Here is a 26,819-nt window from a genome sequence, read left to right on the forward strand (position 1 = left end):
AGTGTAAGGTGTATCTTATACATTTTTAAGCACTCTTTTATCCATGAATGTAGAATTCCATCAAATGCTTTTTGTAGTCAATCCATGCCATACTTAGATTCTTCCCCTTCTTACAGTTCTCCACTATAACTTTGTTTAACAACAAATGATCCTTTGTTCCATATGATTTTCTTTTATTGCCCACAAACTGATACCTGAGTGGAATATTGTAATGAACTCCTTGGCTAGGTAGAGGTATGCAGCATGCACCATTTTCCCCTCATTCAGGTTGAGTAGGCAAGACCTTCCCCTGACAAAGCCAAACTGAGATGGATCAAGCGTCTGTAGGCTGCCAATGTCCTTTTGGATCATTTCCATGATAACTTGTTCTGGCTTTGCATATTAGACTTGTCAGAGTGATGGGTCTGTAGTTCCTGGGGTCACTTGATGGTCTACCCATGTGGAGAGGGATGACAGTTGTGGCCCTCCGTTCACTCGATGTGAATCCTGTTTTGTGGCTGTAGTTTAAGAGTACTTCTAGTGGTCCTGTTAGGTCATGTTTGAGGCTATTTAGGAGGCAATGGGATATTGTTGAGGCCCACTGAAGCAGTGTTTATGGCCTTAGCAAGCACCACCAGGACCTTGTCATTCTTGATAGTTGGGGGATATGCTAGAAGAGATTTCACAGGGGGTAGTAGTGGGGAGTTGGGGATGAAGTTAGAGATAAATTTATCAGCTAGAAGATTTGCTATGTCACCCTGGTCAATGAAGATTGTGCCATTTACCATCAGTTTTGCACACTGCTGTGTGCTACCTTTAAGGTTCCTGACATAGCCGAAGAAGGCCTTGTGATTGTCCTTAGCCTGAGAGGCTATCCTGACCTCATAATTGGCCTTCCTGGACCTTATTAGACCTCTTAGTTTCTTACTTAGTTGAGTCAGAGGGCTCTTGTCTCTTTGAGAGTTGCTTTTTTTCTGATTTTGGCCATGACTTTTTTTCTTTTATTATATACCCTGTTAAGGTTAGGATTCCACCAGCTGGGGTTGTTCTGGGTGTTAGATCTGGGTTTGCTTCTAGTAGGTACAGCAGCCTCAATACAACCATTTACATGTTTGTACATGGTTTCTGTGAACAATTCTGCATTGGCAGTTGTGTTCTCAGGGTTTGCAGAAGCATTTAAATTTGATAAACTATTGCTTAACAGGATGTAATTAGCTTTAGAATAATTCCTAACTGCTACTGGTTTAATCGGGTTTCCTAGGTCGATTTTTATTTTGAGGGAGACAGCTTTGTGATCTGACCTCACCAATGAGGATGTAGAATGGGGTGGGGTGGGAGGTGCAAAGATCCCATGTTGGTAAGTAATAGGTCAACTATGTTTGATCCCCTTGTTGGAGTGTACACTGAATAGTCCAGGATGTTTGTATTGATATAGTCCTGGGAACATTGTGGCTGTCAGTTAAAGGCCGTGTACATTTCCCAGTCTTTAGAAAGGGTAGTTAAAGTCTCCCATGAACAAGGTGTTTGGTTGTATATTGAGCATCTCCATCAGGTCCAGGGACAAGTTGTGAGCTTTGCTGGCCAAGACATGGTAAGGAATCCTGTCTATGGAGACCTGGATGTGGATAAATTCTAGGGCATCATCCTGTTTAACTAATCTGGAGTAGTGTTTGTTGTTAACATAATTTGAGCACCTACAACTTTAGTCCCTGTCTATGTTATTGTTGGTCTAAATGTGTGGAAGGCATTGTAACTTTGAACTGCTGGAGTACTTTCTGTGACTTTAAGCCAAGTCTCAGTAACAGCACAGATGTCTACATTTTCCAAATGGAGGAGATCTTGTAGGGTGTGAAGTTTCTTGTTTAGGCTCCTAACATTGAGCAGTAGCACCTTAAGGTTACTTTGATTTTTTTTTCTTTTTTTTTTTTTTTTTGGTAGTTTTGTCATTTTTGATATTTTAGCCAAAATCCAAAAGCCTGGGGGAGGGGCGGGGGGGGGGGGGGCAGATGCAGACCATGTGGTCAAAGCAACATGGTCTGTTAACCATGTCCTTCCATGCTGATAGATATTGGTCTTGCCAGTTGGAGTATGTTGAAAAGATTACAAGTAAAAGTAAAGTTGAAGAGTTAAGTGTGGACTTCTTTCCTTAGTTAAGATTTTAGCTTAGGCTTTTTCATGATATGAAAATTGTTTAAAAAGCTCTAAAATGCACCTCACTCCATCTATAAACCCATGACTTCAGTGGCCCCCAGACCCCTGCCGAATTTTTTGTTTATTCTGCAATTATTCCAGTGCACTCCTAGCCAGTTTGCTTTTCCTGGCATCCTTTCGAAACATGCTAAATTGGTGATTAATGCTGAACTTCTCTCGTTGCTCATTTTTACATCTCACCCATTTAGGATGTGTTGAGTGAATGGAAGGAAAACGCTGAAGATTAAAACAAAATGTGCAGTCACCTAGAAAAAGTAATCCTAATAAGGTGAGGAGGTGATGGTGGGGTTGGGGGAGGGGGGTGCATGGAGCCTTTTCAGCTAAGGCACCATTTTACTTTGGCCCAGCCCTGATTCCAGGCATTAGAGTTTGATGCTGCTTATTGTTCTGAAAATGCATGTTGATGGCAAAACATGCTCTTACCTTTTAAGTGAATTACAGTAGTTTTTAAAAACTCTAATTTTGGGACTTTGTCCCTGATTATGTTTAGCTTTGTTCAGAATTCTTGAGCAAAGTAGTTCAGATGTATGGGAACAACAGTGCATATAATTTGGGACAGAATGCCAAACACCAGGGACAGTTAGTAAGTAATGCGAGTTTTTATTTTGTAAAGGTACTAAAATAAGAGGGTGTGTATTATTGAGAACTTTCTGAAGAAAATTAAGCTTGCAGCTGTAATGATTGACCTTATTTATTGATTGCCACCAGCATTTGTTACTAAATCGCAGACATAGCTCTCAACCTTCCATCTAAAAAATGAAGAACACTAGTCTTCATAATGTGGAGCAAATGGACAAGATGTGGAACACCTACTTATAGCTTACTAGCAACTTCAAATAGGAAAGTCAAAGGATGGTCAAAATATGCTGGTTTTACTTATAAAAAAGATCTTTAAATTAATTAATATGATTCATTTCTATTTGCCATGGGTATCACTTAAAAAAATTCCTAACACTGAATGTGTGACAGACTCTTTCAATGTGGAACTTTGAGGAACATGAACTTTTTAATACCCTAAATGAGGTTCACTTGAGAGGTATGATTCGCACATTTTACCAGAGACAGAATTACACTTTTAGACAAAATCAAGGCCAGTTGGAGCCGAATACATGGGGCAGAAATGTCCTGTATTCAAAGGAATAGCTGGCATACCATCAATTGTCCAGATTTTTGCCTCATGTTTTCGCCTTGCGCCTCGTAAAATGTGCGGTTGTCTAACAAGATAATGGGGATTTCCAATAAACAGTACTAAATAATGACAGATATTCAGACATATCCTTCAGCGAATAAATAGTTCCAAACTTGTTATTCTAGCAAGTTGCAACCTTCCAAGTTTATAGGAGTAATATTTAAAATTTGACCTCCCCCCAGTTATTTCTGTCTTTGACCAGATTTCCTGCACTGAGAAGTTGAAGGGTATGGTGGCTGGTGAAAATTACATAAACACTTACGGAACCAGTGTGACGCAGTAAATGCCATACTGTAGGTGAAGTCTTGAACTTAAATTTTCAAAAGAAATAAGGCTCTAATTCCGGAAGCAGGATCTTGAAAAAATGTGGGCTTACTGCTACCTGGCTGAATGCTGTTTTTGAAAGTGTACACCTGTCGTCACGTAATTGGGGTGCTTACCGACGCTGTCTGCGTACTACAATCTTTGAAAATACTTTTATTTCTGTTACTGTACTTAAGCTGGGCAGGCAGTCTTGCCCATATTGTGGTCGATGAGACTGGACGGGGTACCCGGTAAACTTAACTTGCACGAGACATGTAATTTTCTTCTGTAACTGCGGGACTGTAACGACTAGTCGAAGGTAGTACATTCAATATGTTTCTGGGATGTTCACCTCACTTGGTTTACGTGACCTGTGTTCATTCTTTCTGGGATATGCAGATAGTAAGAGTGGTGACCATGGTTTTATTTATGGTAAGTAAACAAGCAGAAAAGTTATGCGGAAGTTTTTTTTAAGTAATACATTTACCGTCAGTTGTGGCATGCAGCGTCACGGTAATTTGACAATGTGTCTATGTCTATTTCTTAGTATAAGATGTTTATAATCCACCACAATATTTTCGTAAATGATTGGAAAGCTTTTTAATGCTGATAAGGTAACGACGATGGTTAGTGTACTGTACGTGACCGCCTGTTGCTCGTTTTGAAGTATGCTTGCCACCGACCTTACCCTTTTTCCACAGGACTGTCACCATTTGGGCAGTTACCTCTCAACTGTCCCTGATTTCCAGGGATGTGGATGTCCCTGATTTTGACTTCAAAATTTAGCTCTGTCCCTCTTAATCCCTCCTAAAACTGGTGACTCTTGGAGGAAAGGTGGTGAATTATACTCCATAAATAATGGCAGTAAGAGTTATAGATTTCTTTTGTTTCACAAAATGTGTAGTAATTAACGTTCTTGTATTCTGTCAATGTCTCAAGTTAGTAGTGTTACTATTTTAAAAATGTCCCTGATTGTCCCTGATTTTTTCTGGGTTTGTCTCTGATTCTGATGAAACATGTCCCTGATTTTTTGAGAGCTATGGTTTTACCTTTGTTGGGGAAAAGCATGAAACTGGCAAATGTCTTGAGATTTTAGGACAAAAAATTATTTCCTAAGTTTCCTGTATTGGTTGTTTAAAATAGTAACCGTGTATCTGAAACGGCTCAGTATTGTATGAAACAGTAGAAAAAACTCAAATTCTAAAACAATGAGCATTTACTTTGGAAATGAATTGAAGTTTGGTACTTTGTACTGGCCGTGGACATGGTTTGTACTGCAAAACTCACAGTTAAAAAAGAAAAAAAAAATGCCCCACTTTAGGCATCTAAAAAGGTAGCACTTCTATTTTGAAGTGGCCTACTATGAAACTTTGGCATTCTACCATATGTGTTAAACTGACATACTGGAAGCAGTACATCTGTTACAGCTCAAGGTCACACATCAGCTGTCATGTTGGAGGGGCTGGCACCCCCCCCCCCTTTCCTCTGTCCCCATAGCTGTCAATATTTTACCTCCAGAATTAGGAACATAGGAAAAACAATTGGGGCAAAAAAATCCAAATTAGGGACACCTTTTAAATAGTGGCACTGTTAATTTGGAAGATTGAGAGGAAAAGAGGACTTCAGTTGATATGTATTTTTGAAGTAGAAGAAGTTTGAAGCTGGTGTATAATTATTAGTATTTATCGATGAGTATTTAGTGTCTGTAGTCCATCACCTTTTCTTAAAAAAATCAAATTTTAGGAGAGTCAGAGCAAAATTTTGAGCCCAAATTAGAGGCAGTTGAGAAGGGTTTATTCCCTTTGTACATCTTCCATTTATTGTAAATAGGGTAGTTGTTCTTTCTTATAACATGAAAGCACCAACACATATTTTAACAACCTAAACAATAGGCTTAATGCGTTTCTAAAACAAAACACATCACAACCAGCCAAACTCCTTGTCATGATTCTAAACCAGAGTATTGCAGATCACTTCAAAACTCTTACCTTTGGCATACTAAGAAATTTTGGAAAACCCTGAAAAAAACTTGCCTCCTTCAGTATTTTCCTCAAGTCTAGTTCAGAACTAAAGCTACTGCCCCCAACACTTGCCATAGATTAAAAAAAAAAAAAAACACAAGCCCTGTTTTTTGCTAAAACCCCAACTATAGGTTCATAGGTAGGTACTAGGCTATCTGCCCGAGGGCATTTATAAGCCTAGCCAGAGTGTGTCGGCGTTCGCCGCCCCATTGATTAATTAATTGATCCTCTGTCAAGCAGAGCCAATGAAGTGATCCCAGGGGTGTATTTTCTGTTACCTATCCACTCGTCAAGGTTTCTCTTGAAGAGTTTTAGTGAGGGGCTCTGCCTGATGTAATTTGGAATTTTGTTCCAAAGCATGGGGAGTCTCTGTGACAGGAATCTATCCCTCCAGCATGTTCTATTTATTGTTGTGGTGAGGTTTAGCTCACTAGAGCGCGTGGCTCACAGTGACTTGGATTTCTTTAGGGGAAGCATGTCCATCAATTCTGAGTTGGACATGGCTTTGTAAGTCAGGCAGAGATCACCTCTGAGTAAGCGATATGCCACTGAGTACAGCCGGAGTTTTTTCACTCGGTCTGCATAGGACATATGTTTGAGACCAGTAATCTTCCTGGTGAGGTACTTTTGTGGTCTTTCCAGCTGTTGGAAGTGTCTTGTGAGGTACATCCCAAATGGGGCATTGTACTCTATGATGGGTCTAATGAGTGACGAGTAGAGGGGCACTATAATCTCTTTATTTCTAGATGCGAACCCTTTCTTAATTAGATGGGCCACATAGAAGGATTTCCTAACTACTTTTGCAATATGATTGTCAAAGGAGAGATTACTATCTACCTGGGTCCCCAGATCTCTTATTACCTCGTCTGTATTAAGGGGGCTGCCACCTATGTGATAATTCGTGGGTGTTTTGTTTTTCCCAAATGGGATGACTATGCATTTTTTGGCGTTTAGCTTGAGGCCATGACTTTGACACCAGGTGTCCGTCTCAGTAAGGCCCTTTTGGAGGATGTCCGTGTCAGCCAGAGAGTCAATTATGGCTCCCAGTTTGCAGTCATCGGTGAACTTGGTTAGCCGTAATCCTCCTGTGTTTGCCTGCACTTCTGAGAAGTATATGCCGAACAGTAGGGGTCCCGGGACCGAGCCTTGCAGGACACCACTTGTGACTGGTTTAGAGTTGGACCTGGAGCCCGCTATTCTTACTGTGTGAGTTCTGTCTGTAAGCCAGTTGGCAACCCATCTCATGACGTAGGGGTTTATGTTCAGGCTGGTGAGTTTTTCTGTAATACCCAAGTGGGGAATGGTGTCATAAGCCTTGGTGAGGTCAAGATAGGCTGTGTGAACCACCTTTCCCTCGTCTATGGCCTTGGTGACTGTCTCAAAGAAGTCAACCAGGATTAGTAGGCATGATCTGCCCTTAACAAAGCCGAACTGGGTCGGGTCAAGTGTTTGGAAGGTCCCAATGTCTTTGTTAATGAGTTCCGTGATGATGTGCTCCATAGCCTTGAGACCAGGCTAGTCAGACTTATGGGGCGATAGGGCGATAGTTACCAGGATCAGTTGTGGAGGGGAATAACCGTTGCTGTGCGCCATTCTATGGGCACGTAGTCTGTGGAGAGGTTGAGGTTGAACAGTGTGTTTAGGTGGGGGGTTAATTCGTTCTGTAGTTCGTGCAAGATGCAGCCTGGGACACCATCTGGTCCCATTGACGCTGTGTTTTTGGCTTTTAAAAGGGCTGTTTTCACCTGTGCATCTGTGATTTCTGGGACACTACACTTTTCCGGTATTGTTGTGGGCCCTTTTGGAGGTGAGAGGCGGATGAAGTTTGCACTGAATCTATCTGCCAGGATGTTGGCAATATCAGTAGGTTCAGTATATTTTGTGCTATTTTGCACTAGTTCAGTGCATATCTGTGAGTTGCCACTTAGATTCTAAACATAGCTAAAGAAGGCTTAGTGGTTATCTTTTGAATCCTTGGCTACTTTTCTTTCAAAGTTAGCCTTGGATGATTTCATGAGGGACCTCAGTTTCTTACTGATACTGATCAGTGATGTCTTTCCTTCTAGGGATTTGCTTTTTCTCTGAACTAGTTTCCTCCTTCTATTGTATAGCCTGTTTACTGCAGGGGTCCACCAAACTGGTTTCCTTCTCTTAAAGGAGTGAGTCTTGGTTTTGCTAGGGATGACACAATCCATGCATCATTGTAGGTGCTCATAGAGTGCATTTGTAAAGGTTTCTGCATCTTGGGCAGTGTTATCCTGTAGCGTGGGGGCTGTGAAACTTACCACTTCTGTTTTAAGTAAGGTGAAGTTTACTTTAGAGAAGTTTTTTACTTTGGTTTCCTTAGTTGGGGGTGGTGGTGTGGTGTGGACATCCAGAGTGATTAGTTTATGGTCTGATCTTACCAGTGACAGGTTGACCTCCGGTGTGGAATACGTCGCCCATGTTGGTGATGACCAGGTCCAATATGTTTTCACCTCTGGTAGGGGAGTTTACCAGCTGATCCAGGGCGTTTGAGTTGATGAATTCCAGGAAGCGCAGGGCCTGTGAATTTGTACTCGAGTAGTTTTCCCAGTGAATGGTAGGGTAATTGAAATCGCCTAATATCAGGGTGTTTGGTGGGACCTTCATGTTTTCCAGTATCTCCAGAAAGTGGAGTGGTGGTCCTGGGTCATGGAGGCTGATCTGTAGCAGGCCATAATTTGCATTGCAGATTTGCCCGATGTTAGTTGCACATGGATGATCTCAGAGGTATCATGCTGCGCCACTAACCTGGAGGTGTAGGTATCCTTGATGGATATGGATACACCCCCTCTTTTTTTGTCTTTCGGTCCATGTTCTGTAGCCGAAACGTGTGGTATGAGTTGTAACCCGGTAGTGCTGGAGTGCTCTCTGGAGCCTTGAACCAGGTTTCAGTTACTGCACAGATGTCGACGTTCTCCATACTGAGGAGTGCTTCGAGCGAGTGCAGTTTGAGATTTAAACTCCTGGCGTTGAGTAGCAGAACCCTCAGTTTTTTGTTGATTGTGCTGTTTACGGAGGTGGGTTTGACTTTTGAGCCTTGTCTAAAAAAGGCACTATGGGGGCAGCAAGAGCCTTGGCCAGTATTCGAAAGCCTAGAGGTGACAGGTGTAAGCTGTCTCTTGCAAAGCAACACGGCTTGTCGAGCATGTTGTCCCAGGCTGACAGACACTGGATCCCCTTTGAATGACACCAGAAGCTTAACCAATTGTTGAAATTGATCATTTTTTCTTTATACTGAGGTATCATTCTTGGTGAGGGCAGGATGCTACTCGGGGTCAGGGTCATACCAGCCTGGGCTTCATGATCAGAGAGCTCTTCCATGTCTCTTTTCATGTAGTCCAGGGAGGTACGTCTCAGGTCATTCACACCAACATGAACAATGACAGAGTCATATTTGTACTTGTTCTGGAGTGACCTGAGTGCTTGTGTTATGTGGCAGATTCTGGCTCCTGAGAGGCAGTTAACAGTAACTTTCTGCTTGTCCAGCCTAGTGAGTGGGACGTCAGTGTGCCTGACTATAGAGTCACCTATTACTAGTGTGTTAGGTATGTTATTTCGCCTTAAGGGCTGTGATTGTGCGGCACACTGATTTTGTGTTTTATGTGTTGTCGGGTTTGTGACGGGAAGTGCAAGTTGTTTGGGTGTTTGCTTTGGAGGTCTCTGATGCTTTTGCAGGTTTTTATTTAGAGCCTCCGAGTATGATTTTGTGTATTTATGTGTATTTTTTGCCAGTGCTGTTTTAGTAGGTCTCTGTGCGGCTGGAGTTGTGATGCAAGTGTTAACCTTCTCCTCTTGACTGTCTGTTCCAGTCTTGGGTGGAGACAGCTTAGCTTCCAGTTTGGCTACATAATTGCATCTCTCGCATATGTTAGTGTTTTGTGGTAGGAGGAGAGGGTTGTCTGTGTACATGAGGCAGTTGCAACATTGCCTCAGGATACCCAGATTCACCAGCTGGACTGGAGAGTGCACCTGAAGTTGCCCTTTGGTCATGCCTGACTAGTAGGTTGAGCTGCTTAGTCACTTGGTTGGTGAGGGGTGAATAAAGAGCCTTGCCCTGCTGGGCAATCAATGTCTGGGTATATTAGTGCTTGCTATTAGGTCTGAGCAGGTGCTGGGCTGTAAGATGCTTTTTGAGTGCTTAGGTTGAGAGTTAGACTAGTTTCAAGAGAAAAATTGAAGAGGAGACTTAGTGGAGCCGGGAATAATTTAACCGTAGCTAACCGGCACTGCCCGGTGTGCAAAACTGTGCAAAAGCGGTTTTTATAGTAGGGAAATGAAAAAGATAAAAATTAGCCTAAAATGGCCATTAAACTACTAACATCTGGGCTGGAACCACTCCTCCAGGGACAGATAGGTTGCTGAAATCTCCCCTGCCTCACAGGTGAACAGAGAAACTTCCTTCTATCCAAGTAAGGTATGGGCAACTCAGAAACTAGTATCACAGCCCTGAATTCAGCACTAGCCTGAAAACTGGACTATACTAGCTTCGAAAGGCGGGAAACAAGGAATTTTTTTGTTTTTTGTTTTTTTTTTTGAAAAGATAAGGCAGAAACAGTAACAAATACACTTAAAACAGCTTTAAACAACTACAAACGATCAGAAAAGGCTATCGCACTTTAGTGTGTAGCCTACAACAGTTAAACAAATTATTTAAACAAAAAACAACTTTTTAAAAGTGCAGGCAGTCAAATAAGTACAATATGTGAAAAAAAAACAAGCTTTTAAATCACAATAAACGTTGGAAAATCTGCGTTTAGGCGGAAAACAGTTAAGTACAGCAAAAAAGTACAGAAAACTGATACTTAATCACTCCAAAGAAGGCTTGTATCAGTTTAAGGCTTTCTAGTGCTACCCGGTAGGTTAGTTACAGGAAAGATGGGAAACAAGCGCAGATGTGGTCTTTTAAACCAGAAAGTTGAAAGAGACAGAAAAACTGTCCAAATGATCAGAAGGTTGAAAGAGATGGAAAAGCTTCCCAAACGGCCAATAAACTATCATTTCTGGGCCAGAAACCACTCCTCCTGTGGTAGATAGGTTACTTAGTGCTTATCACTCCCACTGATAAGCTAGAGGGCTTTTCTCCAACACAGAAGGGCTTGGGGGGCTCAGAAGCTTACCAACAGTCCTGGATACAGCAAATCTGTACCTGGATTACACTAGTTATAGGAAAGGCGGGGACCAAACGCAAAACGGGCTTTTAACCAGACAGTAGAAAGAGATGGAAAAACTGCCCAAACGGCCAATGAACTACAATTTCAGGGCCAAAACCCACTCTTCCTGTGGTAGATAGGATACCTAGTGCTTACCACTCCCACTGATAAGCTAGAAGGCTTCCCTCCAACACAGAAAGGCTTGGGGGGGCTCAGAAGCTTACCAGCAGTCCTGGATACAGCAAGTCTGTATCTGGACTTGACTAGTTACAGGAAAGGCAGGAAACAAGCTTAGAATTTTTTTTTGTTACAGAAAAGCAGCTAAAACAGCAGTAAATACAATTCAAATTGTAGTGCAGGCCTGCACACCCGAGCGTGTAGCAACACTACGGCAAATACAGTTCAAATAAATGCAATTAAATTAACAAACGACTAAAAAACAAGTGCAGAGGGCAATAAATTAGAAGGCTACTAACAAGCAGCAATAAGTGCAGAGTAAGAGCGACTGAACAGATAACAACAGGCAGAGGAGCAACTAAGACAGTTACAGTAAGAGCAGATGAGTAAGATATATATATATATATATATATATATATATATATATATATATATATATATATATATATCAACGCACGTAAACCAAACAGTTGACGGAAAACCAAAGAACCAGGAAATAGCGTGTAGTTGCGTGCCAAAGTCAAAAATGTTCAAATACAGAGCAAAAACACAGGTTTATTGTAACGTAAGCGCTTTCACGAATTTCTTCGCTTCCTCAGACGTTAAACACTGAAATTAAAATCACAAGTACTATAAATAGGACCAACACGTCATGTGAATGACTAATAAAAATACGTCATATCCGAAATATATTAAAGACACAGCATGATTAGTAAAATACTTTACAAGTGATTCAGAACCTCATATATCAAATAAAAACTGCATAAATGTGAATTATATAGTTTTAAAATACAAACATGGCATTTCAATTTATATATATATTAATTCCAATGATTAATATATGTATCTAAACAGTATAGATATAAATAATCATTACCATACTACTTGTCAAAATGAGACAGCACGTAAAAATTATGCTAAAATAGTGGTACCTATAGTGAATATATAACATTCAATAAACACATAAATAGTTTACCTGGTTTTCTAAAGTTTACCATGGAATCTTCACATGATTCTATAGACTATCTAGACACCACAATATACAGGGCAGGTGACCTGTACAATACTAAGGTATACAGGAAATCATGTTATGTTCCTTCTTATTTGGCAAGTACTAGTATGCATGACCCAAAGATCTTTTCCCATATTGTGAAAGGTCAAGCATTAAGACTATCTCGTCTGTGCTCCTTGGATGTAAATTTTGGACATATTTGCTACGAGTGGGATCTTTTTGGTTTTTGGCTTTTGGATATATATATATATATATATATATATATATATATATATATATATATATATATATTTTTTTTTTTTTTTTTTTTTTTTGAGGGAAGGAACAGAGCAGGATTAAGAGGCTACAAGGGTTGTCCTTCCCAAATGCTCTCTTTGTACACAGTAGGAGTGCCTGAAATCAGAATATGATCTCACTGCACTCAGTTGAGTGAGCAAATGAGATAGGCCCAGCAGTATCCAAATACAAATATACAAGAGGGGTGGGCAATTTCAAAGCCACCAACCTTAACACCAAAACAAGAACAGGGAGGGTGGGTGGGTGGGGAACTAACTGTAGAGAGACAGCCACAACTTCAGTTGAGTTAATATTCAGTGAAAAACACAAATAAATAAATTAAATACAGTACTATATGCAAAAGAGCAGATAAAGTGTCTTCATTCCCTTACATAAGATCATTGAATACCATTCTTTCTTCAGTGTTATTCCCAGTAAAGAAGTGCAGAAATCCATCCATTGACAACCCCTTTTCCCATTTTTGCACATGAGATTGGGGTGTCACTTCAGCCGTGACAATCTTTTAGAGCCAAGGTTCACACCTCTGGTTGCCTAGAAATATTTTGGAAAGAAAATGACTGCTCCTGTCATCTTCTGTTCCATAGGTGTTCTACAGGTGCTCAAGTCCCAAGAGTTAAAAAAAAAATACACTGTATCAAAGCCAGGGACTCAAGCGCAGTATGGGCTGCTGATCATACCTCTCAGCCTCTTAGCACAAGAAATCTGGACAAAACCAAAAATAATGGGGGACAAAGGCTCAAAAATAAGGACAGATTTTAAATATTAGTCTTATAAACTTAGAAAGTTGCTAGTATAAACGATTGTGTGCTAGCATGCATTTTCTGACAGAACAGAAGTCTGAAACCCAACTGTCATTATTTAGTGACTTCAGTACTCGGTGATTTGCCAGAAAACAACAAATTTTATGAGGAATAGACCAAAATATGAGGTGAAAATCTGGTCAGTTGAGAGATATGCTGCTGCTGCTGCTCATGCTCAAACATGAATATGAGTTCAGGCAAGCAGCTGTGGGGAGGGAGTGGGGGCGGGTCGGATTAGGGAAAGGGAGGGGGGTTTAGACTTAGGGAATGGAAAGGGGATTTTAGGGTTAGTGAGCTGGAAAGGAGTTTTAAGTTTAGGGAGTGGGGAAGGGAGTTTTAGAGTTAGGGAGCAATTGGGGAATTTAGATTTAATTAGGGAGGTTAGAGTTTTAAGGTTATAGGGCAATCAGTGACTTTCCCTCTACTCAGTCTCCTATAGATTGCTGAGAGGTGATTTATGCTTGGCTTACAAGGCATCCACAAACCCCACACTTATGAATCTCTTACATATTCTTAAGTCAAAGAGTACAAGACATACAAGGTCTAGGGACCTGAATTTTGTCTGTGATGAAAACAGAGCATGCTGGAGAGACAGATGTGTACAGTGGATATAAAAAGTGTACACACCCCGGTTAAAATGCCAGGTTTTTGTGATATAAAAAAAATGAGACCACAATAAATCATTTCAAAAAATGTTCCTCCTTTAATGTGACCTATAACCTGTACAATTCAATTGAAAAACAAGCACATCCGTTAGAGGAAAAAATATAAAAAAATAAAAAAACGTACAATAAGCTGGTTGCATAAGTGTGCACACTCTTAAATGTGTTCATATTAGAAGAACGAAAACCCTAAACCGCGAACGCTCACATGAGCGAAAATGCCGGGAATCGAAAGTGGGATTGTGGGGTCGTGTTACAGTGAGGAGTGGGATATTTGCCCTTTCCTCACTGTAGTGCGACCTCGGAGTTAGAATATATAGTTAGCGGGGGGGGGGGCACAGCCCCCCACAGTAGCATTTTCACTCATGTGAGCATTCACGGTTTAGGGTTTTTGTTCTTCTAATATGAACCCCTCTTAAACTAATACTTTGTTGAAGCACCTTTTGATTTAATTACAGCATTCAGTCTTCTTGGGTAGGATTCTATCAGCATGGCACATCTTGACTTGGCAATATTTACCCACTCTTCTGTGCAAAAGCACTCCAAATCTGTCAGATTGCGAGGGCATCTCTTTACATGATTAGGAGAAAGGTTCATATGATTAGGAGATTAATTAATTTACTGTGATCCAAATTAGGTTTGCATAACTAATCATTATTTTATTACTTTTTTTCTGTAATATTAAATACGTCTTCACTGATTTAGCAACTGTTTGAGAATGACACACCACATAAATTATTCTTGGAATAACAATAAGTTATTTATTTAACATTTATTTACCGGGAAAGTCCCACTTGGAACAAAGCCAATTTTCAGCGGTGGCCCTGGGAGGAATGCTCCAGACACATGTCTTTGTAATTGTATACTAATTTTTTATACTAATGTATAACTCAAGCCATAACAAAGTCTTTTCAAAAGCGAGCATGTTGTTGTTGTTGTCTTTCGGCTTTTCCCGGTTAGGGGTCGCCACAGCAGAACTCCGGTCCGCTAATGATTGGCAGTAGATTTTCACGAGCGCCGAGGTGCCAGCTCAATGTTCAACCTTCAACGAAGGCACGCCCATTTATGCATGTCTTTTGAATGCCCACCCAACCGCGGGGAGGACATGCAGACTCCACATAGAAGGCACTCCCCGCACTCCAGCCGAGAATCGAATGGGAGAACCTCTTGCTGTGAGGCAACAACGCTACCGCTGCGAGCCTGTATTTGTGTTAATGAGTTTGCTGTAATATGATTAGCATGTTCTATGCTGTAGAGACGTTTCCATAGAATTTGGCTGACACATAGACCTCATGAAATCTAAGGCCACATTTGCTGTCTCTTGTTATTTATTTAGCATCCTGACATGAGCTGGAGTGAGACTGTAGAAAAATAAGTGCCAGAAATAAATAAATGCATCTGAAAATTGAATAGACATGTTTACTTTCAAGAATCTCTGTGATTAGAAATACAGCAATGTACCTTTCTTTGAAAATATGGCTGAATTTATCCTCCTTGGTATTCTTATGCTTCAGAGAAATTTGGTAAAAAGTGGAAAGTTTGCATCCAGAAATTTGGTTTTCCTTAATGTTAAGAATCTTAGAGAAACATGAGCCGTTTCAGTGTGCTACATTATTGCATATTTATGAGGAATAAGCCATAAAGGTATTTGTTTCATAACTTTTCTTGATGAAGAAAAAAAAACAGAATATCAACATTTATAGGACAGTTCAATAGTTCTTGTAAGCCCAGAAATAATTTGCTAGTAAACAGCTGTTCTTTATAAGAGCATAGATTTTTACAGAAATTATAGATGCTTATGTTAGTAAGCTGAAGAATAAATTTAAGTGAACAGAATGATTTTCTAAAAAGGCCAGAATAATTTATGGTATAAGAAATGATGAAACGAGGGGTTGGCTTTTAAGTAAAATAAGTCTGACTGTATTAAAATCCGTGGATGTGTGCAGAGCAAGTGAATTTGCTAGTGCACAATTTACTTATTTAACTCATGAAAAGAATGCATGTAAAAATGAAATATGAGTCTTATAATAATAATGCAGAAATGAGAAATAGAGTGAGAGTGTACTATAAGCATAATATCTGTGACAAAGAAAACCATGTTGTAATTTACTGTAACAAATATGGAGTCAAGAAAAAAATACTTGTGCATTAAACATTCAGTCGTGCTTGATATATGGCAGCAAGTTTGACAGGAAGAGTCGTTCCCACATTAAACAATTCAGCAGAATACAAAGATGTATAGAAGCAAAAAAGGAATTTTTAGATTAAATAGTGATATGGAAATTAACTGTTTGAGCATAGTATGGAATTTAAGCTGGATACAAATGCAAATTGCAATATTTTGTCAGAAAATCAGGATTATCTAGTGCAGGGGGGGGGGAACTTTTTGATTCGTGGGCCACATTGAGTTCTAACATTTGACAAAGGGGCCGGAACAGGAGCAGGTAGATGGTATGCTTTGAAAACATCACCTCATTGGGGGAAAAATACACATCTTGGGATATGGAGAAAACATGTGCTTTAATTTCCAATGAAAATGAAGAAAAGCATTACAATAAAATCTCTGACTTCAAAATGAGTCTTTAAACACTGAAAATCAAATAAATGACCATTTTATTTTAAAGCACTGAAAGTTCTGTTATCCTTCAGGATATCACCATCACTGTCCTCCTGACTGTCTTTTTTTTCAAAAACGGTAGGAGATGCAGATGTACTTGTCCTGTTCCTTTTATTCAATTTGTTTCCCCGGTGCCAAATGTCAACAACGACCAGTGCAAGGACGAAACAGTTGCAGCAAGTCAGTCTGTGAAGCGTTATATTTGATCTGCGCGCACTGTTTATTTTAACAACGTGCGTATCACGGAGACACACACATTTTAATGGGAACAGTGTTGTTGGTCTCCTTTTTTAGCCAGCGCATCAAAGTCTGGAGTTAGTTTTGTTGTGGCGATTCTCAGGATGGATCTGAGGTGTAGGTCTGTTAACTTGGATCTGTGGCTGGCTTTGTTGATGTTCATGACGCTGAAGGTCTGTTCACACACAAAGGTAGAGCCGAACAAAGCCAACATCATCTGCGCTTTTCGCCTTGGATTTGGAAACGCGGCATCATTGAGTGAAGCATAGAAGTCATTTAGTTTCAGAGAGCTGAACTTCTCTTTTAAGGCAGGGTCGGACTGAAGGTCGATCAGTTCGAGCTGAAGCTCCTCTGGAGCTGTTTCGGGGTCTTGTGACAGAGGAAAGGCCACCAATTGAAGTGACTTGTCAATTTTGTCGAAATCCAAAAACCGACGGCAGAATTCTCCGTGCAGTGCATGCAGTGACTCACTGTATTTCTTTACTTTTGCTCTGGCCTCTTTCAGCGTGGCTAGTCTAGGAAAATGAGTGAATGACTTGTTCAAAATCTGCCTGGAGAATAAAGCCAGCTTGGATTTGAAGGCTTTCACGTTTGTGTACATGTCATGCACAAACTGCTCCTTCCCCTGCAGTTTCACGTTGAGCTCATTCAAGTGTGAAAATACGTCCGTAGCAAACGCAAAGTCACACATCCAGCTCTTGTTGCTCAGCTCAGGAAATTCATCAGTCTTCCCCTGCCGCTCCAAAAACACGCCAGTCTCCTCTTTGAGCTCCCACACTCGTTGAAACACTTTGCCCAAACTCAACCAGTGGACACGGGAGTGATAAAGCAGGTCCTGGTGATCCGCATCAGTTTCCTCCAGGAACGCAATGAACTGACGGTGCTGAAGTCCCTGTGCGCGTATGAAGTTGACGAGTTTCACCACAGGATTCACAACATGATTCAGCTGTAACACCGATTTACATAGAGATTCCTGGTGGATGATGCAGTGGAGGAAAATGACATCCTGGTCAGGGTTTTCATCTTTCACTTTATTCTGGATTCTCCTCAGCAGGCCAACGTTTTTTCCCGTTAAATTCGGAGATCCATCTGTGGTGACATTAACAAGCTTACTCCAGGGAAGCTTCATGTTTTCGATGGCAGCAGACACCCGTTCAAACAAGTCCTCTCCCCGTGTTTGTCCTTTCAGAGACTCCATTGTCAAAAACTCCTCCGTTATTTCAAAAGTTTCGTTGATTCCTCGGATAAAAATGAGGAGCTGAGCAGTGTCTTTGACATCGTTGCTTTCATCCAGTGCTAAAGAATAAAAAGTGAATGACTTCGCCTTTTTGTTTAATCTGCTGGTGATATCTTCATCTATTAGTTCCACACGGCGAGTCACTGTCCGCCGTGATAAACTGATTTTCTCAAATTTGTCTTTGGTCTCCGGGCACAAAATACCTGCTGTCTCTACCATACATTCTTTTAAAACTCGCCTTCAGACAGTGGTTTGCTGGCCTTTGCTATTTTGAATGAAAGCATAAAACTGGCCTTGGTACTTGACTCTTGAATGGCAGTTTGACGGTGAAAAACTTTGCTGAGCCTTCAAATTAGCTGCCACCTTCTCAGCAGCAGCTTCCCGTTCTTTTGTTGAGAGCTTGCTAGCATAATTAGCGTGCTTTGTGGCAAAGTGACGGCTAATATTATACTCTTTAAAAACCGCCACAGTTTCTTGGCATATCAGGCAAACAGCAGATGATCGGTGTTCAGTGAAAAAATATTTAGTTGTCCACTCCTTATTGAACACTCGACATTCTCTGTCCACTTTCCTTTTCTTGGGTCCGCTCATCTTCATAGAGGGGCGGTGGGTCAAAGGGTAAAGTGCAAACGTGGAGTAATAGGCCTATGCTTCACCTCAACAAAGCCAATATCTAGAGTCCGCCATCTAGTGAGGAAACATCAGAATTGCAGGGGAAATAAAACATTAACAAGGTTAATTTATTAAATTTTTTCAAGTTTGGCGGGCCGAATCAAAACGTTTAACGGGCCGCATGTGGCCCCCGGGCCGTAGTTTGCCCATGCCTGATCTAGTGACTTCAAAGCAAGGTGGGGCTGCAGGGATCATTTGAATGGAGGGGATAAACTGGAAGGGGTGGACTTATTAGGATGGAGTCAATTTTGAACACCTTTGCAGTTTTTAATACATTAGTTATACACCAGTGCACCTGCTAATAGCAGTGGTCTTAAGTCTTCAGACTATGTACCAGAGCTAGTCTGAAAAAGAAGATACATTTCAGACCTGTTAGATTTTGTTATGATACCAGAATATGGAATATCTTCAAACATAACTACTCGGTCAGCATGCATAAAATTGCTTACTGAGACATACTTGCAACCTAACTAAACGTGCTTGCATGTAAATTAATTTTATGTAATGGCAACACTTGAAAACTGGTGAAAGGGAACATGCTCCCCTGCATGCTCTATACCCGTTATCTTTTTATTCCCTGTTCAAACTCATCACAGTTCAGTGAAAGAGTAATTCTGTAAAACCGAGAAAAATAATGCTCAGTCTTCCTCTGAGTTTTCTATTCTAATTTTCATGTGCAGAGTAGCTGTATGATATGCTGTTTATATAGAAATGTATGATTATTACCAGTGTTCCTGCATAATGAGAAGCAAAATGTACTACACAGTTACTGTAGCTATATTTTCATGAATTACAAAAGAGCATGTATATCACTGTATTATACATGCAGTTAATACATGCAGAAATGACACCTGGCATTTACTGGTTGTCTTTATTTTTAGATGTTCTGTTAATAAAGTACTACTAGTAAGATCAACATTCAGAAAAGGGATACTGTTGCTGAAATCGTGTTGATGGTGGTCATGATCTTAAAATACACAAGTAAACATAAATAAATCACTGGGATAAAGAAAGGCTAGCACCACTGATAAGCCTTTTTTACCACTGGTGATAACCATTTCCAATTCAGGGACAGCCCTACCACAGTTCTTTATGTCAAAGAAGTACAGCACTGTGCTGGGCTTTCTCTGTGGCCTACTGTAAATCCTAATGGAGCATTCTGGGAGGAGCAGCCTGTGCTAATTTAGTCATGTGTTTTCTCCCAGAAATTCATGAGATAAGTCATTTATGCAGCTGAACAATTCAGAAAGTTTATCAGTTATATAAGTGAGCTTGGCCAAATTAGTCCAATAGTTCACGTTCACCCATTACTTCCAGTGGAGGGATCACATTAAAGGTAAGTGCCAGACAATTTAGTGGAGAGGTAGTGGTGTGTGTGTGTGTGTGTGTGTGTGTGTGTGTGTGTGTGTGTGTGTGTGTGTGTGTGTGTGTGTGTGTGTGTGTGTAGGTGTAGCGCACATGTGTGTATGTATGCAGAGAGCTCAGTGATCTCAGGTGAGTGTATGTGTGTTCGTATGTCTATCTTCCTGTAATGTCATAGGAAAGAGGATAGTTAGGAGATAGGTATGGTGTGTTTGTGCATGTGTGTATGGGTAACTGTGTCCATGGGTGCGATTGGGTGAGAGGAGGAGGGATGTATGTGTGTGTGTGTGTGTGTTTGTGTGTGTGTGTGTGTGCACACGTGCGCGCCCATGCCTCTACCTCGGTAGTCACAGTATGGGAGTTAGTTAGGGGAAAGATAGTTTAGGTTGTGCATGTTTGTGTATATGTTTATATATGGGTGAATGAGTGAGTGTGTCCATCTGTGGGAATGGGTGAGGGGAGGGGGGGTTGTGTGTGTGTGTGTGTGTGTGTGTGTGTGTGTGTGTGTGTGTGTGTAGCTGTGCTCATGGATGTGTGTTTGTGTGCATGCACACGCATGGATGTGTATTTGTGTGTATGTATGGGTATGTGTGTGTGCACACGCAAGTGAGTTTATAGGGGGCTGTGATACTCTGAACTCCTGCAGACTAACAACTATATCCAGTAATAAGGGGTGAACTCTCAGCACCAGAGAAATTTTTATTATTATTGTACATTCACATAAAAAGTGAATAGAACAACAGTTTTGCAGTATGAAAGTGGTACTGGGTGGGTGGACACTAAACACCACGGATACTCTATAAATAATCCCCAGCTACACTTTAAAAGTGAAGAGAATGGGAGTTTTGCAGCACAAAAGATGTATGGGCAGAGGAAACACTAGACACCAGGAAAACGCATTGAATATTACTGTAACTCATGTTAAAAATTAAAGAAAAGTGGGAAATAAGCTTTAAACCCTGTACTCTTGGTGCACACAGTAACATGTCAAAGAAGCAGAGCTTTAGTCCTCTGTGCTAATACCAGACAGCAGGGATTGCGTTTAACAATTACTATAAGTCACTTAAAAAAAGGAACCGGGGAAAAATGTTTCAAACCCCACACCTGTAGTTCACTGAACACGTCATTAACAGCCCTTTAGTCCTGTGCACTATAAAATAGGTATTACATGAGGATTTTTTTTTTCTGAATAGTTGGAAATATGAAACTCTGTAATGTCTGGTATTATTGACTGACTAACAGTCTGTCAGTTGTAAGGCACAGGGCAGTCATAAAGCAGAATCAGGGAAGTTCTGTAAAGTTGGGGACACTTGAGAGGGAGGATGTTATACATGGGCAGGCTGCTATAAATGGCTGTGATTAAGACTTCTGGACAAAGCTGGAAGGAACAATAGATGACATGAAGGAGATTTTTTCCATAGCACTCCCAAGTCACTTAAAAAAGTTATTAGAGCAGCAGAAGTGGAATCATGATGCATTTATCAACAGTAAGAATGAAATGCTGATGTGTGGTATTACTGACTGACTGCAGTTATGCATGACGTACAAGGTTATAGGGGAAAAATCAGAACCTACAACAGACTTTGTCAACTCAGGGACAGGTATGAAGTATGGAGAAGTGTGTGTGTGTGTGTGTGTGTGTGTGTGTGTGTGTGTGTGTGTGTGTGTGTGTGTGTGTGTGTGTGTGTGTGTCTCTGAGAGACTGAATGAGGGTGGGTGTCTGTGCCAAACCAATGCATGGGTCACCAGTGGTGCTTATCCTGGTACATGCTGATTAGCACTAACAGTAACACCATGCAAATTAGCTAATAGTGAAGGCTTTCTTCTTTGCAGCTAACATGTCTCTGAACTACGTTTTTTGTGATCTCAGAAACAGTCGCTTTTGTCCACAGTTGTCAGCACCAGCAGAGGAATTCTTTATGAATCCCAGGGAACGTCTTTCTACACTCACTGCTGAATCATTAGTTAAATGGAAAAATGTTCAAGATGTAGCATAAGGGGCTTCTGGGAAGATGTAGGCACATTAAGTAGCTTTTCCATAAGCTCCCATCCCAGGCATTGCGCTGAATATAGGAATACAGAGTAAGGCAAACAGATCGCTCCGATCCCAAAGGGAATGATTACATAGGCTTACTAAGAGAGCAAAAAGCAAGGAAAAAGTCCCATAGGAGTGCATCTGCACCTTTACAAAACCAATCTAAGACACTGTCAAATGGAAATGGAACGGTGGTCAGTGATGGATGGAGTTGCAGAAGGGCATGAAAGGGACCTAGAATCTATACAGGAAAAAGTTTAATCAAATCCATTAAGAAATATTTAAAATAAATGAAACACCGACAAGTTATACAACATCTACAAATCATGAAATAGATACTATTGAGGAAATACTGACCAGACACAAGGATGACTCTTCTCCCTACAGACATCTGAGAGAGATAAAGGATTGCATAGCTAGGCATGGTGCTAAATATGAACTTCTTCAAAAACTGATTGATTTGGAGGACAGACTATGAAAAGACAATTTTCATTTTACAGAAGTGCTAGAAAAAGTAGAAGGAAGCAGCTGCATAGAGTGTATGAGGGAGTGTATAAATCAGTGGACAGTCATGCCTCAGCAAGAAATTAAGCTAGAACATGAACATTACACTGATCTTAATATGAGCACTAGCACTATTAAGCATCCCAGGCCAGTAGTAATAAAGCTAAAATCCTACTGTCCAAAAGAGAATATTCTTTCAAACTTAGGGAAAGAGAGACAATCTTAAAGATGGGTGAGTCGACTGTCTTTGTTAATAATGACTACTCACTTAAGCCATGGATGCAAAGAAGCACTTTCATTCTGTGTTTTAAGCAATGTAAAGAGCTGAGATTGAGATTCAAACTGACTTATCCTGCAGTCTTTAAAATATTTTACCCAAATGGTACCAAAACATGCCTTCATCCAAATCTAGCAAAGGAAGACTTAGGGAAAAACCTGAAGGAAGCAACGAAAGAAAAACAGCAGACACATGGAAGAGAGCAATCCATGCAGCCAGAATAATCGGTCCCAAATACACAGAGACAAACAGCCTTTAAAGCTTTTTCCAGTATTCCAAAGAAGGATACAAGAGAAGGTGAAGGACATGAAAAAATTCACCAAAAAGATTGGTGAAAAGGAGCAACTCAGTACCTCCCTGACTTTGCCAGAAGTGAATGAAGAGGAAGATCAGTAAGAAGCACGTGTGTGATGGGCAAATGGAGAAGGTACTACTGTAATTTACACTATTTCTGGAATATCTGTCTATCTTTTAGTTAGAAATGTATTTATTCAGTTGTTGAAGGACTTATGGTGGATGTTTTGTTTTTCCCATCTCGCTATCATTTTAGGAATGTATGCTGGAGGTAAGAGAGGAAATTGTAAAAAAGAAAGAAAGAAGGGAAATATTAAAAATTAAAATAGAAATACTTCTAAATAGTTGGTTTAATAAGTATGAGGGGTGTTAATAAATATAACGTTCAGCTTAAAGTTCATCCCATGTTAAAAGGGGAAGAAATGACAGTCACACGACTGTTACGGAAGGCGTTTTGACAAGGGTTGTTGACAAGGAAACTTGAGTTTGAAGGGGCAGGGGTGAAGGTGCTAGCTTATTTGCTAAGGCTAGGGGTGGGGAAATGTACCCACCAATCCCATAAGTTGTCTGGAGTCAAGGCGCTTCCCTTTGTCATGATGACATTGGCAGCAGGTGGGGCTGCAAGAAGACTGTGGAGTAGATAAACCTGGTGGATCACTGGTCAATGTAAGATTGGTGTACTAACGTATTAGACAGATGGTAGGGGGAATAGAGTGTTCCGGGGATGAGAGGCAGAGAAGAGGAAATGAAATAGTATATTGAGTGAATTAAAAGGCTGGGGCAGCACCATGTGAGCTTCAAACTATTGCAATATGAATGTTGGTTCACACATGTATTACTATTAAGCGGGAGCTAAGCTCATCTATGTATAATGCATACAACAATGTATGTAGTTAGTTATAGAGTAAGTTTGGTAGTTAAATGTTTTGTTTTATTACCCTTCAAGACCCAAAAAATGGGTAAAGATGGTATTGAAAAGCTGGCTAATAATATGGTCTGGCCCTAGGGAAATACAGATGTTACATTTGTATGGGTAACTTTAAGAAGACTTTATGTACTTGAACTATGACTTTGTCTAAATGTGTTGGAACAACGGTCATTGTCCTGGAATTTTAATGAAGTAACTGGGGGAGAGTAAAAAAGGAAATGTATTATCATATTTGCCAAAGAGGGAAATAGATATAGCATTATTGCAGGTAACACACCTGCATCCAGAAGAACACAAAGAATTTATAAATTCAAGTGGGAAGTTGGTTTTAGTTCAGGTGTGTGAACAGAAAGTAAAAGAGGGGTCCTAATTCTGAAGAATTTTTAGGAAAATGTCTTCACACTTTTGGTTTTGTAGGTATAATGGAAAAAGAACAAGGATGAGTTGCAAGGACTTTTGCAGTTGATGTGGATGGAAACAACACAGAACATACTGGCTAAGATTAGAACCTGGAAGTGAATGCAGATGGATTTAGATAGTAAAATATTGGCTATACAAATGTTCTTGGTCCCTTTAATCCTATATGTTAGGGAAACATGGAGGAAACTAAGTAAAGAATTAATGGAATTTTATATGAGGTAATAACAGGGAATTAATTAAAAAAGAGAAAATGGAACTTCTTATGGAACAAGGAAGGGATTAGGTTACCTGATTAAGAAGAATGATACAAAACTGTGCAAGTTAATATTCTATACATAGGTTCATAGGTGTGTACCAGGCTAATGGCTCTGGAGCCTTTACAAGCCTAGCCCATATAAGTGCCCTGGCATTGTGCTGCGTTAGTTCCCAGTGCCTGTATCAAGTAGAGCCACTGGAATGATCCCCAGGATGAACTTTATATGTCCCATCTACTCATCAAGATTCCTCTTGAAGAGGACTTGTGAGGTGCTCTGCTTGACATGTATGGGAAGTCTATTCCAGAGCATGGGCAGTCTCTGGGTTGTGAACCTGTCCTTCCAGCATTTTCTGTTGATTGTGGTAATGAGGGTGAGGTCTCTGGAGGGTGTAGTGTGGAGGGATTGGGATTTCTTTAGATGTAACTTTTCTAACAGAACTGGATCAGGCATGGCTTTGCAAGTCAAGCAGAGATCGCCTCTTAGTAGACTATATGAGACAGAGAATAGCTGGAGTTTTGAGTCTGTCTATGTAGGACATGTGTTTAAGGCCTAGGATCCTCTTTGTGAGGCACTTTTGTGGTTTCTCCAGCTGTTACAGGTGTCTAGTGAGGTACGTGCCAAATGGGACATTATACTGTATGATTGGTCTAATGAAGGAAGCGTAGAAAGAAATGATGACCTCTTTCTTCTTGGATGCAAAACCCTTGATAATGAGATGTGCCACATAGAAGGACTTTCTGACCACAGTGGCAATGTGGTGGCCGAAGGAGAGGTTGCTGTCAACCTGTGTCCCCAGATCTCTTATAACACCTTCAGTGTTCAGTGGGCTCCCATCGATGTAGTAATTAGTGGGAACTGTGTTTTTCCCAAAGGGGATGACGATGCATTTTTTGGCGTTAAGCTTAAGGCCATGGTTTCAACACCAGTTATTGATCTCAGTGAGGCCTTTCTGTAGGATGTCTGTATCACTTGGTGAGTTAATAATGGCTCCCAGCTTGCAGTCGTCTGCGAACTTGGTCAGCCAGAGTCCCTCCGTGTTGGCCTGGACTTTTGAGAAGTAGATGCCAAACAGGAGAGGACCCAGGACCGATCCCTGTGGGACTCCACTCGTGACTGGTTGGCAGTCTGGCTTGGAGTCCTCTACTTTCACACTGTGGGTTCCATCTGTGAGCTAATTTGCAACCACCTAAAGATATAGGGGTTGATGCCTGGTTTGGTGAGCTTATCAATAATTCCTGTGTGAGGAATGATATCAAAGGCCTTGGCCAGATTGAGGTAGGCTGTATGAACTGCCTTACCTTCATCCACAGTTCTGGTGACTGACTCAAAGAAGTCAACCAGGTTGAGCAGGCATGAGCTACCTTTCACAAAACCAAATTGTGTAGGATCTAGAGTTTGGAGATTCCCTATATCCTTGTTAATTAAGTCCATGATTATGCATTCCATAGCCTTACATATCAGACTCCTCAGGCTAATTTATTTTATTTTATTTTATTTATTTATTTACATTTGGTAACCGGGTAGTGTCCGACTGGGCAAAAAAGCCCTTTTTAAGTGGAGACCCAGGGAGAAAAGCTCCCAAAGTATGGGTTATAATATTTGTAGTCAGTTATGCAAGTGACAGTACAAAATGATTACTAAGAAATATACATAATTACATAGTACAGTATAAATCAAGGTTAATAATAGCTGGTCAAAAATCAAAGAAAAAATATATCAAACAAAAATCAAATGACATCAGTAAAACGAACAGAAAAATCCATCACTATAGAGTTAGAAAGACAGAAGGTGAAGTACAGGAGCATAACCAGTGATTGGAGAAATAATGTGTAAGGAGTTGTTTGAAACTATGAGTATTAGGTATGGATAGTAATTTCTGGGGAAGGGAATTCCAGGTTTTGGCTATGGAGTAGCTGTATATAGAATCACCATAAGAGTTGTGAGTTTTGATAACTTTGAGCAGGTTTTTGTTAGATGACCTGAGTGAGATAAGATTAGAATAGTGTTGTACAAGGTTAGATAAGGCTGAGCAGTAGTCGGGTTTATAGATAACAGAGTGAGCTACTATTAGCTGGTTTAGGGCTAATAAGTTAGGGAGTTCAGTTTAGTTTTTGTAGGGCAATACAGTGGTGAATTCTGTGGGGAAGATTAGCA

At 40.5% G+C, this 26,819-nt stretch overlaps 1 protein-coding gene across 1 annotated transcript in view; it reads left to right on the plus strand.

Moving 5' to 3' along the window:
- The first annotated feature begins 3,707 nt into the window (after positions 1-3,707).
- Positions 3,708-26,819, plus strand: part of SEL1L3 (SEL1L family member 3) — a 1,757,172-nt gene continuing 1,734,060 nt past the window's right edge. The window contains exon 1 of the mRNA XM_044062158.1: positions 3,708-4,114. Within this exon, the coding sequence (XP_043918093.1) occupies positions 4,016-4,114 (99 nt within the window). The 5' untranslated portion in view covers positions 3,708-4,015. The remainder of the gene's footprint in view (positions 4,115-26,819) is intronic.

The sequence above is a fragment of the Protopterus annectens genome, chromosome 2.part1 (assembly GCF_019279795.1).
Source record: "Protopterus annectens isolate FY-2018-M chromosome 2.part1, PAN1.0, whole genome shotgun sequence".
Taxonomy (NCBI): Eukaryota; Metazoa; Chordata; order Ceratodontiformes; family Protopteridae; genus Protopterus; species Protopterus annectens.